The sequence below is a fragment of the Aulonocara sp. 'chitande type north' Nkhata Bay genome, linkage group LG3 (genome assembly GCF_057382095.1).
Source record: "Aulonocara sp. 'chitande type north' Nkhata Bay isolate Kocher_YH1m ecotype deep benthic linkage group LG3, A_spYH_male_GT1.1, whole genome shotgun sequence".
In the NCBI taxonomy this organism is placed as follows: Eukaryota; Metazoa; Chordata; class Actinopteri; order Cichliformes; family Cichlidae; genus Aulonocara; species Aulonocara sp. 'chitande type north' Nkhata Bay.
Window position 1 is genome coordinate 46,863,636 of NC_141346.1, and position 15,397 is coordinate 46,879,032.

The 15,397-nt window shown below is 41.8% G+C and overlaps 1 protein-coding gene across 2 annotated transcripts in view; it reads right to left on the reverse strand.

Moving 5' to 3' along the window:
• ppargc1a (peroxisome proliferator-activated receptor gamma, coactivator 1 alpha) overlaps nucleotides 1-15,397 on the reverse strand; it is a 310,372-nt gene that overhangs the window by 82,710 nt on the left and 212,265 nt on the right. The window contains exon 2 of one of the 2 annotated variants that reach the window (XM_086283565.1): nucleotides 12,620-12,745. The exons of the other annotated variant lie outside the window; for it this stretch is intronic. Coding sequence (XP_086139691.1) covers nucleotides 12,620-12,745 — 126 coding nt within the window. The remainder of the gene's footprint in view (nucleotides 1-12,619; nucleotides 12,746-15,397) is intronic. 2 annotated transcript variants of the gene reach the window in all.

Consider the following 15,397-nt stretch of genomic DNA (forward strand, 5'->3'; position numbering starts at 1 on the left):
GCAGAGAAACAAAAGGCTTTTGGTACAGCAGACAGAATTTTCTTCATTATTGTTAGTGTTTTTGGGGGGGAAATATGAGACACAAAATATTTTACAATGGAAGAAATCAGGAGGAAAGTTGAGTCTTGAAACTGGAAAGAAGATTGTTTTTTTTCCCACCTCCCTGTGCTCTCATTTTTCCTCTTCCCTTCTCTGGCCCTCCCTGAGGTATCTTCAGTCCTACTGTTACCAAGTGCTGTTCACAGAAAAAGTTCAAATTTCAGAAAAGGTTCATGCTGGTTCTGATAGAAAGGTTCAATTCAGTTTTATTTATTTATTTATCATAACAGCAGTCACCTTAAGGTACTTTATATTGTAAAGTAGAGACGCTACATTAATAGAGAGAAAGGTGTCAGAATGCACAGTGCATCGCAGTTTGTTGTGTCAGTCAGGCTGACCTCTATCCACCAGCATAAGCACCAACAATGTGCACATCAGGATCAATATGGACCACGGAGCAATGATAGAAGGTGGCATGGGCTGAACAATCATACTTTCTTTTACATCACGTGGATGTAACTCATCAAGTGTGAGTGTGCCGTTTACCTGGGGAACACCAGACACCCAGATGAACTATGGGAAGAGGGCAAGCCGGCACAGGCAGTATGATGCTCTCTGGGCAATGTGCTGCTGGGAAACCTTGGGTCCTGCTATCCATGTGGATGTTACTTTGACATGTACCACCTACCTAAGCAGAATTGCTGGACACCATGTACACCCTTTCTGGAAACACTATCCCCTAATGGCTGTGGCCTCTTTCAGCAGGATAATGCTCTCTGCCACAAGGTAGAAATGGTTCAGCAATGGTTTGAGGAGCATAACGACAAGTTTGAGTTGTTGACTTGGCCTCCAAATTCCACAGATCTCAGTCCAATTGAGGAACTGTGGGATGTGCAGGACAAACAAGTCCAATCCACGGAGGCTCAAACTTGAAGCTTAAAGTTTCTGTTGCTAACCATTTGGTGCCAAAGCACACCTTAAGGGGTCGAGTGGAGTCCATGCCTCGATGGGTCAGGGCTTTTTTGGCAGCAAAATGCAGGACCAACACAATATTAAGCAGAGAGTCATAATGTTATGTCTGATCAGTGTATATGCATTGTAAAAATATTACATTATCTCCACCAACAAACACATTCTCTGTAAATTAGAAGCAGCCACAATAACAAGCCGAGACTAAAAACGCCCAGATTAACTGTGTCATGTGGTGCACCTTGCTTTCTACCGTTAAACCAAGTTGTAAATATCTGACAATCGTGTTTATGTCATAAACACTTCATGACTCACAAATGAACATTCACATCTTCCATCTGCGCTTCACACACGTGTCATGCGTACAGCATCTGCCGTTCCTGCGACTGTTTATTTTTCTGAACTTCATGCAGGCCCCACACGTCCTGCTAAGTGGGCCAACTTGCTCTTCATTCACTCATAGCTGAATTAGCAGGATATAAGAGAGAAACGGTGCGTGTTCGTTGTACATTCTCATTTGCAGTGGCCATGCATCATCTGCTTAGAGAAATCAGGGTGAACCATCAGAATATCAAAAAGGTTGACATTTACTAGGAATGTAGTTGTGTGTGTGTCTGTGTGGGTGTGCGTGCGTGTCTTTATACTTAATCATTGTGTTCAGTGCCTTTCTTCATCTCCTCCTTGGCTCTAATACTCCAACAAATACAGTACCAACACACCTATTCGTGACGCATTTTGAGCTGCCTGTGTTTGCAGCCATTAGACTCGCTGTGGCAGAGAGAGATGGAGGGAACCGAGCAAGAAAAGAAGGAACAAAAGAAAGACTGACAGCCAGAGTGAGTGGCTATTCTCTCATGCTGACTGAATAGAGTGTCAAAACAGGAGTGAAGTGTAGCAGTACCATGAAAGATTGAACACTCAGCGAGACTCCATGTTCCACATAGCATGTACAGACAGACGAGAACAGACAGAAAGAGAAGGGAGTCACAGAGATAATGTAGTTTGAAATAGCATAGAGGGACTCGAGGCTTATGAAAAACATCATCGCTGTGGGAAAGTGTCATGCTGCAATGGATAATAGCGATAATATAGTATAGTTATGAGTCTGAGTTTGGCATCTTAAGATCAAGCCTAGCTATCAAGCTCCACAGTAAGCCATTCCCCAACTCTTGCCTATTTGCTATTGCTTTACACTACAGCCCAATAAAGCGGCAATGCCATAAAAATAATCTTAAAAAAGCTCATCAAATAGTTATGGATTCTCATAAGTTCAGAATTCAGTGAGACGTGAATCACAAATCTAACCGAGGCATTTCCAAAAGAGCATTCCACCTGTTCTCCTGTGACTGATGATTACAACTTTAGCCGCTAATTGGCACTTAGGTGGAAACCCTCCCACAGACATTCCCTTCCTCCATCACTTCCTACACGTGCACATATACACACCTGGGAAATGGACTGACCTCATTCACGGGGCTTGGGGAGGGGGCTGCATTAAAGGGTCTCTCACTCTCTCCCTGGCAGACTGTCAAAAAGCAGGTGGTCAGTATAAGTGAGAATCATGCCCTAGTTTGGCATGCTCTGTTGGGAGCAAAGTGGTCTTTCTGACAACGCTTTTAATGGATTAGATTTTTCTATGTGGATCAGGAACTTTCACACTATACTGAAGCAGCTTTCTGAACCGTAAGTATAGTTAACTGTAAACTTGAAGGAAGTTCCTGCTATTATTCTGGGATGAGATTCCTGTGGATTGCAACAGGGCCTACAATTGAACCTTGGGGAACTCCCATGTATTCCTTTCCTTTCTTACTAGCTCTCAACTAGAACTTTGAACTTTGAATGCTGTTGGCCACAAATTTAAAATCCAGGCTGCTTTTCGTTGTTATACCTCCGTTCACGTTGTTTGTATTTCTTGTGCGCAAGCAATCTTTCCTCAAGCTGTACTTCAGACGTTTCATGACGCAAATAACTGCAAACTTGCCAGCTAACATGCGTGCGGTCACGCCAAGACACAAAAATGCTCACAGACATACCCGCACTCAAAGAGCACGCAGCTATAAATCATTTAAAGCACTAGTCTTCTCTGAGAAATGCTTTGGATAAAAACAGCCCACCTGAGTCCAGCAGCACATAGATCAATCACGTATCACAAGAAAGTCAAGGAAAGAGTGGGATAACAGAAAGGGGAGAAGGGGGAGTGGTGGCGGGGGTTCTCAGCACTGGGTACCCTGGGGCGTAGCTCCCTTGTTGGGAGCAGGCTCTTGCATGTGGGAGAGATGTTATATAAAATGGTCCTGATGCACCCTGAGAATCCATGCTTGCATTTAATGATACAGGATTTTAAAGTGCAAGCTATCAATGCACACAATGCACTTTGCATCAGACAGTTAAACCAGTGTGTTTACGCATAAATACACACTGAGCTGTGCCAAGGAGAGTGTTAAAGTGCCCATATTATGATTTTTGTATTTATTATATAGGGGTTTTTTTTGTGCATGTAGCAAATTGTTTGCAAAGTTACAAATCCGTGCTTCTCCTGTGGGCAACCAATGCCTCGGTCAGAGCAAGCTAACTGAGAGGAGACTAAAAGATGTAAAAAAGCAACAAAAACAAAACAGTACGATGATGATCTGTGTTGTTGTTTTTTTTAAATTATGAACCACTAAAAAAAGCACAATAGTGGTACTGTAAGGCATGAGAATCTCAGCTCCCTTCCTGACTACAACACCTTGTTTTTTCCCCTTCATCTTGTCAGGGAGAAAGAGGGAATGAGGATAAGATAAGGCCAGGCTATCTGCTTGGGTTGCCCTCCATTTGAAAGGGGCAATGTAGCAGTATGTAGAATAGGAAGGGAAAAAAGAAGGCCTATCATAAAACAAGCTTGTTTCAGGTTAGTGAAGGGCGCTCTGTGACAACAAGCAGTAATCCTTCTTCCCCAGGCCTAGAAGGGACAGAGCGATAGCATGGCAAGAGAAAAAGAAGGAAAAAGTCTGAAAAAGAAAGATAGCAACGGGTATATCTGCTGACCGTGTGCGTGGTATATATTCACAGTGGGGGGAAAATAAGTTAAGCATATGTGTTAGGTAGATAACAGCAATCTGACAATGAGGAAATCATTTAAATGAACTCTAAAGAAACTCGGGCATCTGTTATGAACTCTGCAACAATAATAGCAATAAAAGTTTATAAATTCCTTGATATCAGTATTAGATTTTTCCTTTTCTTTTACTCCTTTGCCAATTCCCTCCTCAAGATTTGCAGATGGCCCGTGCGTCTGGAGAGAATTTTTCTTTGTTCTTGACCTAACTCAGTATCAGGCGTAGCACTCCTTCAAAAAGCCGGTTCTCCACTGGATGCAATCTATAAAATAGCTGGGTGGGATCAATTTGGGCCTGAAGACAGAGCTAGTGTCAGTCTTCCCATGAGTAGCGGGGCTGTGTGTGGCCTTATCCCCTGATGGATGTGGAGAGGGCTAGCTTTAATCCTGGACTAACAGGCAGTTCTCTGGCCCTTGATTGCTGCACAGCTCAGAAAAACAGCCCAAGGGGCCAAAAGTAGTCTTTCTTTGATACCAAGGGACCCAGGTAAGATTTATATTTGTGACTACATATGTGCATACATGAGATGAAGTAAGGAAAGGAGGAAAAATGTGCGAGAGCAAGGTTTATTTTATCATTTGTGGGCACTGTGTTCACTCCAAAACTCTGGCCATCAATAGCAATCTCGCTGAATAATAAGGTAAAAAGACCTTGAGCAGACAGAGTGAGTAGGCCTTGATTTTTACAAAAGGCAGCACAAAGTTTTAGCAATCTTCTTATGAAGATTATTGCTAGGAATACATAATATGATGGACATGAGCCTAATACAGAAGTGCTGTTTACGCAGACCACAACTCAAAAATATTTGAGTTGTATTTGAGTACAAAATTTACAGTTTAGGGTTAGGATTCCAGTCGAAGGCCAGAAACACCCTGTGCACCCTGGAAAAGAACAACAAGCATGTGGACGAGGAAGGAGGAATTCGTAAATATGCTGCCTAGTGGTGTGGAGACCTTTCAACTTTGTTTCAAGTATTTATGACTACCCTCAGCTCCTTGAACTGTGTCCTTGACAGCTAGAATGGGAAGCTTCTGTCAGTTTATATGGACGTGGGGTGCAAAAGCACACATATGGTCATAAGCATACTGGACAGACAGCAACAGGTTAGGGTTCTGCATTAGCTGAGCTTTGGTGGCTCATGGAAACGTTTAAAAGGGATGTTTTACTCTGAAGGCTTGCTTCCCTCAGGCTTTTTATGTCATAATTCAAATTATACATTATTCTCATTGTTTCAGGGTACATAACAGACAAGAAATTTTTTTTAGGTCGCACACAGTGCTTCTACGGGTTAACCAAAATGTGGCTAACATGAATGAGTAATGGAGTGTGCTAAAGTATAACGAGCAAAAATAATTCCCTTTAACACTCAATTATCTGCATGTGCCAATCCCCTGGGAACAAATACACTGCTTAAAAAAAGGGCCCCCTGTGGCGGCAGTGATGCCCAAGTCATTGAAGGTGACAGTGCCAACTTGTGCTGGCACCCTGCCCGGGCTCTCCGGGGACCACATGTGGTATGCACCATTGCACGGTTATACATCTGTGCCAACAAGCAACCCACTCCCTGCCTTTATCCTAAAATATGCCCCTTAAAATGCACTCACCTGTCAAAATGCCCTCATGCACAACGGCTCGTGCAACCTTTAGAAAACCCTCACTGTCATCTCTTCAGCTCACCCAGGAGGGCAGTAAATGAGGAAAATATACATTTAATTGAGCTACTTAGAGTGCCTTATGCCCTTGTGCAGGCAAAATGACTGTAACTTCTATACGCACACAGTGTACAGTGTTCCGGATCATCCATCTCTGCCGCCAATGAAGCTACCTTGCCCGAGGGTGCAGCTACGTACTACATTGCCTTCCTATAGGGACAGGACCACTGACACTTCAAGTCACCTTTTCAGTCCTATTTCTACTTTTCCTTCTTTTCCTCCTCTAAAAACTTCCCTTCCTCCTTCATGCTGCTGCAAATAAACAGCAAAAAGGGCTTAAGGGTGGCCAAGGGGCTGATTTCTTTTTTCTCCACGCTCCTTCCCATTTCCTCTAAAGTTACGGTCTCCAAAAATGGGCTTTAATGGGAAACTGAGGACAAGGTAAATGGGGACTTTATCTGGCCATCAGTTTGGCAGTTAGAACTGCTGCCGAATGGGCTTTGAAATCTCCTTAAGGCAACTCTGAGGTGGGGAGAGGAAGAGAGACAGCAAGGTGGGGTCAAAAGTAGGAGAGAGAAAGATAAGGGACGTATACCGGATAGAGGGAGGACGGTGAGAAAAAGATTGCAAGTGATGGGAGACAAGGATGGCTGAAAATGACTGTATGAGCAGAGTGTACGGAGAAGAGAGGAAGAGGTGGAGATATGATCGGTCAGTGAGGACTAGAGGAGGTCAGAGTTAGATTAACCTGCATTAGGATTAGACAGCACTGTGAGGGGAACCTCGGGCCTGCAGCAGCTGTTGCCCATGGTGCCAGTCGCTTTTAACTGCAGGTTATTTGTGTGTTCAATTTGATGAAGAGTCACGTGTAAGTGTTTGGGATTAGTCAAAAGCAGTTAAAAATACATAGTTTGAATAGGAGAGGGCAAGCAATATTTGTTTTAACTTAAAAAGAAAAAATATATAGATCTCAAAAGAACCCATCACAGTGACTACAGCGTGACATTTTTTTCTGTCGCCATGCTACACTAACAAAAGCATTTATAGATTTATAATTGATACTGGCACAGACAGCAAAGTGGGATTTACTCTAGTTTTAGACAGAAGGGCTTTGTGTGGCTCTCTCAGAATGCAATAATGATGTTTGGCATGAAAATACACTGCTATTCTAACTTGATTTATTTTGCAGCTATCATAATTTAATCTTTACTTACACTTCTGAAAATGTTTTGTAATTCATACAAACTACATTTTAATTTACTATTTATTTTTGAATACATCTTACCCAAATCATTTTATATTACTCTCAATGAAGTAAACTCCTGCTTTCTACTTATACTAAATACAATTTTAGTTTTAGTATCAATTAAACAGTAACTGCTGCATGTAAATTTTAATGAAAATTTGAGGAAATGAAATCCCACCTCTCATGTACCTAGAAATTTGTCAAAATGGATAGTTATATAAAAAAAAAAAACCTGCATCTATCAACTGGTGTTCCACAGGGTTCAATACTGGGCCCAGTCCTATTTGGTACATATATTAAATGATTTGGCTTCAGTGTATGGGTAATTTAATGTGATGATGAAGGAATGAATGCTTCTTTTTCATAATTAAAAATTAGTAAATACATCAAAAGCACATTTTTTTTCCTCCCAAAAATAAGCCACATCGTAGACACCGAGAAAATGTGTAAGATAAAGACTGCAAAAAATGTTAAAAATACATTTACAGTCAAACCTCAATGCCAAACTCGTAATGAAAGGGTCTGTAATAAGGTAACATTTAATTCTCAGCTCTTCTAGAAAGTTTCTATTAAGTGCGACAGCAAAAATATGCTTCCAACTAATCGTTCCCTCCCACTGTCTGACAAAGTAGTTGAATATACACCATACACCCATAAAACCACTGGAATCATTGTACAAAGAAGCACTTAAAAATTTAGACAAGAAGCCATTCAGTTTTCATCATTGCAAGTATAATCTGCTTAGCTGAGGAAACCTTGTCGAGTGCAAAAATGTTTGTCTAGTTTATAAGATTATGCACGGTGTAGCTCCTCCTGCTGTGGCTGGCTTCATCAATTTGAAATATACTGCAAACACAGCTACTAGAGGTGCCGCTAAGGGGGACTGAAAAATTCTACAGAGAAAAACTATACTTAGTCACACTGTCTTTTCTTGCAGAGCGTCACATCAGTGGAATTTAAATGCAACCAATTACTCATTTAAGGATAATTTTGTAAAATGTCCTTCTGAGAAGTAGCAATGCCAGCAGTCACATTTTAATCTTTCACATGACTATACTCGGACGATACCCATAGCTGGCTAAGGAGCACCTTCATAGTGATTCTAAGAAATTAAGTTGTGAACTTATGAAACTTGTTTTTTAAATAAAGAACATTAAACAAGTGCAGTGTAAAAAAATGCATTGTGATTCGGTGCATCTGGGTCAGGACAGTCTCCCGTTGGAGGAAAAATAGAATTCCCAGTGTTGATCCTTTCACCTCCGTGCCCTCTATCACAAGGACAACATTGCTTTTCATTCACACCTACACTTGTAATAGGTTAATAAGTAGTCAGGCTTTATACTTACTAATCAAGCAGAAATACTACCAACTGCATGTTGCTTTTCCTCTCAAGTTTCAAGCCAAGAATCTAAATCAAAGTCTAGACCAAAGTCTAAACCACTAGTTTTGGTAGTGCCACCAAAAACTATTCCAGCTCCCTGAGGAGAGTTACCAGTAGCTACCAGGAAAAACACAAAAGCTGTCCTTGCTACATTTTGATTGCACATTTTAGCCTTTCTTTTTGTTTGGAGTGGCAGACAGAACTGCAAAAAGCTTAAAGGCAATCCAAACACTCCAGGTGCCATTATTGTTTAGCCACTTAGAATGACTTTTTCTTTTCTTTTTTTTCAGCGGAATTACTTCATGTAAAAAACTACAATTTTCCATTGGGTTGGTGATGCAGTCAGACAATAACCTTGCAATAACCACAGACTTAAAACTACTACACAACTTCAAAGAAAGAAGAGACATCTTTTGCATATCCAAGATCATGACTGAGCAGCTTTGCAAAAAAGAGTGCTCCAAAATTCATCCTTATAGTTGTGCAGCTGTGATTCACAGTTAGCAGAAGCTCTGGCTTGAGGTTATAGCTCCAGAGGATGTTTGACAATTTCACAGATCACACTGCTTTAGCCTGCAATATAGGATGATAACCTCTCTATTCTTAGTGCTAAATATAAAGACTTGACTGTCAGCTGTTTTTCTTACTGTGGAGACACAAAATCGCTGACGAAATGATGGGCAGCAGATCAGCGGGCTGGAACCTGGCTGATATAAGCCAACTACAGTTATTTCTTTGTAAATTAACTATTAGAAACAGATAAATAGGACACAGTTGCACTAGGCCATAACTCGAAACAGTCATCGTTAATGCCACTAATACTCTGTCTCTGGTAGTGCGCGCTAGAAACTATGACGTCCTGCTGGTTTTTAAATGAAACTTTGTGTGTGTTTTTAATAATTTACATCTTCAGTACAAAGAAAATTGGATCACACTGAGCAATTAACACACATACACACACACACACACACACATAGACACACAGTGCTATGCAAAAGTCTTAAGACACCCTTCATTTCTTTATATTTTGCATCCAATGAGCCAGATCTTCCTTTCATTTTTTTAAAGCAGTCTTGAACAATAGTTCAAAGACTTGACTTAACACTTAGCTATGAGTCCTTCAAGCATAAAAAAGGCACTTAACTAAAGAACCAGTTTTGTGTCTGCACTTAAAGGACAACTTAGCGATTAACTAATTTTTTATTTTGTCTTTAGACACTTTGTTACCACAAAACACATAAAAACATGTTTTTGCATTTCTTCAGTTTCATATAAAAATGGCAATGATGATGGGGCGATTGTGGCTCAAGAGTTGGGTGTTCGTCTTGTAATCGGAAGGTTGCCGGTTCGAGCCTCGGCTCGGACAGTCTTGGTCATTGTGTCCTTGGGCAAGACACTTCACCTACTGGTGTTGGTCAGAGGGGCCGATGGCGTCATATGGCAGCCTTGCCTCTGTCAGTCTGCCCCAGGGCAGCTGTGGCTACAACTGTAGCTTGCCTCCACCAGTGAGTGAATGAATAGTGGTATTGTAAAGCGCTTTGAGGGGTCCTGAAAAGCGCTATATAAATGCAATCCATTATTATTATTATAACACAGTTTGACAGACATAATACAGTATTTTTGTACCAACAGGTAAAGAGCTATTAACCTGAACATTTTTATCTCAGCATGGTGTGCAGTAAAAGTATTTATTAAAACAAGACAACAAAAGAAGTGGCAGATGAAGAGAATCCATCAAATAAAATCCATTAGACCTAACACAGGACTGCAGATTTTTCTGGCAGAAGTTTATAAAAATTTTCTTCAAAATGTCTCAAGAAACCATTATTAGGAAGGCAAACTGGGAGAAAAGACTAAGCTAATGCCAAATTACACAAGAACTGAACTGAGAATCAGCAGCAACAGGTCTCGTGGAGGGAAGAATCCAAACTTGGAAATTTTGGTTTATAATGTCATAAATACACTCAACAAAAATATAAACGCAACACCTTTGTTACTGCTCCCATTCCCCATGGGATGGACGTAGAGACCTAAAATTCATTCCAGATACACAATATAACCATCCCTTCCAAACAGTGGTCACAAATCAGTCCAAATGTGTGGTAGTGGGCACATCTGCCATATTGAGATAATCCATCCCACCTCACAGGTGTGCCACATCAGGATGCTGATCTGACATTATGAGTAGTGCACAGGTGTACCTCAGACTGCCCACAACAAAAGGCCACCCTGGAATGTGCAGTTTTTTGCGCTATTGGGGGTCTGGGGACCCAGAACCGGTCAGTATCTGGTGTGACCACCATTTGCCTCATGCAGTGCAACACATCGTCGCATGGAGTCTATCAGATTGTCAATTGTGGCCTGTGGAATGTTGGTCCACTCCACTTCAATGGCTGTGCGAGGTTGTTGGATATTCGTGGGAACTGGTACACGCTGTCGTATACGCCGGTCAAGCACATCCCGAACATGCTCAATGGGTGACATGTCCGGTGAGTATGCTGGCCATGCAAGAACTGGGACATTCTCAGCTGCCGTCTGCCCTGAACAATGTGAATCATGATTCATCCGTGAAGCGCACACCTCTCCAACGTGCCAGACGCCATCGAATGTGAGCATTTGCCCACACAAGTCTGTTACGGCGACGAGCTGGAGTCAGGTCAAGACCCCGATGAGGACGACGGGCATGCAGTTGAGCGTCCCTGAGACGGTTTCTGACAGTTTGTGCAGAAATTGTTTGGTTGTGCAAACCAATTGTTCCAGCAGCTGTCTGGGTGGCTGGTCTCAGACGATCTTGGAGGTGAACCTGCTGGATGTGGAGGTCCTGGGCTGGTGTGGTTACACGAGGTCTGCGGTTGTGAGGCCGGTTGGATGTGCTGCCATATTCTCTGAAACACCTGTGGAGACGGCTTATGGTTGAGAAATGAACATTCAATGCACGGGCGACAGATCTGGTTGACATTCCTGCTGTCAGCATGCCAATTGCACGCTCCCTCATTGCTTGTGGCATCTGTGGCATTTTGCTGTGAGACAAAACTGCACATTCCAGGGTGGCCTTTTGTTGTGGGCAGTCTGAGGTACACCTGTGCACTACTCATGATGTCAGATCAGCATCCTGATGTGGCACACCTGTGAGGTGGGATGGATTATCTCAATATGGCAGATGTGCCCACTACCACACATTTGGACTGATTTGTGACCACTGTTTGGGAGGGATGGTTATATTGTGTATCTGGAATGAATTTTAGGTCTCTACGTCCATCCCATGGGGAATGGGAGCAAAAACAAAAGTGTTGCGTTTATATTTTTGTTCAGTATATGTACAGAGGAGGTCAAGAGGAGGCAATCTCATCTCAGCTGGAGGGTTGGAGATTTTATAAAAATTGGTTGAACACAGAAAAGTATGGTCAGATTATGATCCACCATATCACCTGGAAAGCATTTTCCATCAGTTATCCCAAACACACTGCCAATCCAGTCAAAGCATAAGTGGATAGAAAAACCACACAGTGGAACACTATAAGTCATGGATTGGGCTCCCAAGAGCCCAGAGCTCAACATTATTAAAGCAGTGTGGGATCATCTTGACAGAGATTGAACCATAAGGCAGCCAACATCCAAAGAAGAGCTTTAAATGTCCTTCATAAAGCCCAGAGAACTATTCCTGAAGACTACTTAAAGAAATTACCCAAAAAAGCTTACCTAAGAGAGTTTAGAATCTTGTGTTGAAGAATAAATGTGGTCATACCAAATATCGTGTGATTTGATGTTCATTAGAATTATACAAAATCTAGATACTTAGATACTGTATTTCTCTTTCTGTTTGCACGTTTCAGTAAATCTCTGCTTCCATTTCCCATTTTCCTAGTAAAATATAAAGATAAGTGGTTTAACACTTCCACACAGTCCTGTATTAGATAAAAATGGCAGCCTTATCCTTTAAACTTTTTAAACAACAGGTTAAATCACCTTGCCGTAAAGTCAGCCTGAAGTGACTAGATACTCTATTTTGCATTTGACTTTAGGTTTCTGTCAAGATTTATGTGCTTAAATATGCATATACATGTGACCAAGTGTCATCCTTCACACTTTCAAACACACAAACTGTTTCACCAGAGCCCTCCACCATCTGTGGAGCTGCCCATTTCTCTTTCCCCCTTATCTTTTGTACCTGCAGAGGGGCTCTGGGCTATGTCATCTTGTCTCTAAACACACACAGACACACACACACACATACAGACATAGATCTTTCCTCCATCACACTAGGAGACAGTGGGTTTGGCTTTCGCTCTGATCTCTCCATGCAGCCTCCGAGCCTTGGAGATAGGGTCAGCTCAGCCCGTGATGGCCTTCCAATCCATCTCTGATACAAACAATACAGACACACACACATACACATCCCTGAATATACACAGTCAGAGAAACACACACATCACACACAGCATGGGTCAATAACCAGGGTATACCAACAGCAATCACAGGACTTCTGGACGTGGGGGTTGTGTATTTGCGTGACATTCGGTCGGATGGATTCGCCTTGTTGTTTGCCAGTCTCCCAGGGGATGAAGCCGAGGGAGGGGAAACGATCTGTGGCATTCTTTCAGGGATGATTCTCTTCTCTGTCTCTCTGATGATGGTGGCCTTGGCTCACAATGGGTACACTACGGGTCTCGCATTGAAACAATTGCTCCTCTACGGAATCCTGGTATTCTCCGTTGAGCCAGGGGGTGGTGGTTTGTACACCGTTAAAGGTTTTCATTGTGTGCGTGTGTGTCTGTATGTGTGTAAATAAGTCGGTGCATCATCGGTGTGTGTGTGTGTGTGTCTATCTTTGAGCAATGTGTTTAGGAAACTGAGAGAGAGAGAGATAGCTTTTATCTGTATTGTCAGGGGATAATCACACGGCACACCCTTGAATATCCTGTGCGATAAAATCTGATGCGACACTGTGGGATAGCAGGGATGATTGAACTGTTGTCTTAAAGAAATCAAGCAAATCCACCGTCGCTCTGCTTGAGATGGATACAACAAAACAATGTCAGATGACTATGTTTGGAGTATGAGGCAATCAGGGAAATAGTTACAAGGTAGGCCAACATACCTTATGCTACGAACATGAAACCCCTTTTACACCAGGGATGATTTATCTCAAACAACCCTTTAGTGGATTGAATCTCAAAGAGAAATCCTCCTATCCCTCTCTCTCTGTGTACCCTCAAATCACACAAGGACATTAAAAAAGCTGAAAGGAACCAGATTAAACAAGGAGCAGACTTGAAATAGTTAATTTTGAGGTTTCTGTCAGCAAGTATGAAACACATTTCCTGAAGCTGTTAGGGGGGCAGTGTCTTGCTTATAGACTTGTTGAGAGACATGAAAAAAAGCCAAATTACAAGCTTGTACAGATTTTGATGCTTAAACATTAATGGGAGCAAAAACGTGAAGCAAACCATCTGTATATATACGAATCATCCCCTGATTTCCACTTCCTTTCAGCTATGACTGACCTGGAAACCAGCGGCCCAGTCAGCTGAAGAAACAGCTGTCTGTCTTTACCAGAACAACATGCAGCACTCAACACAAGCAGTGCTCAAGGAGGCACCACAATCTGCATACAGGAGGAATACGGCATTTAAAAAAAAATCATATTATTGATATTATTTCTGATACGATGTGGAAACTTGAGTATCATAATGAACTGTCTGCGTTGATTGATAGTCAAGCACCCAGTGGGAGATTTGCATCAATTGAGTTCCAGAGTGAAAAAAGGACATCTAATTGCTTTAAAACAACATTTAAACACACACACACACACAAACACACACACACACTTGATTGTTCACGCTTTGCAAAGTTTGACTTCGCATTAAAATCATCTACCTCACATTCATAGTTCACAATTTGGAACCGCGAACTAAGTTTACAGCGTTCATTTCTTTCACTTCATTCGTTACCAATAATTGACACATTCCAAACTAAATAAATTCGTGTTTGCTCCCTCAAGAATCACAAATTACTTTCAAAGTCTAAGAGAAAACAGTGTAATTAGGCCAACTCAAAAGAGATCAGTTTGTTAATGTAAAATAGCTGTCTAACGTTTACGGCTCTTTACCCGCGGTCTTAACCTTTAGTAATGATTTCTTGTCGTCATGACTCAAGCGTGCCGGATGCCTCAGCACTGAGGCATCAGATTTGAAGCTTATGGCTGTTCTGAATGAAACGTGAGATGTTTTTCTGTCAGAATCTGTTTGATTTATCCCTTTTGAGGGATAAAATCCCTCAAAATTTATTATGAACTGTCTTCGGCAAAACTGCTTGTAGCTACATTGCCCAAACTGCCACTTGCATCAGCCATGGCGGAAAGCAAACTTTGCACATTGCCTCTGTTCTGTAAGCCCTGCAGACCACTTGGCCACTACTTTTAAGGTATTTAAGAAGTTTGGCTTAGTTCATTGACATCATGATGGGCAGACACGTGTTTCATAAAACAGGAAATGCACATTTGCCTGCTACCACCGGCATCTTAAAAGGGGACAAACAGCCTAAAAATGGCAGCCGTGTCCATTAGCATGCAATCTGTAGTGCATACAGATGTGAGAGAAGCCAACCTCATAAAGTCTCTCTGAAAGATTCTCCACGCTTGACCTTACAGATAATACTTCCGCTAGATTTTGGAGTGCTTAATAAGTAATATTCTGCTAAAGGCCAGCAGGTATTTGGAGCAGGGAATCATTATTGAATGAGGCTCAGACCAGGTTTATGGTCCCAATTATGCTGGGCTATAAAACTGTGATACTGGCCAAGCAAAAAGTTTCAGCGAGTTTCCAAGTTGCTGAAGAGAGACTCCAGATTAGAAATTCATTTGAGAAATGGGATGTGTAATTACGGGGCGAAAGATGTTGCATCATACTTACGCTAGCTTTTATCTCTGGTCATATCAAGGCTAATATCTGTTTAAATATGCAAGCTTTCCAGACTGGAAGTGATTGGAATGAGACACATAATGGCTGGATCC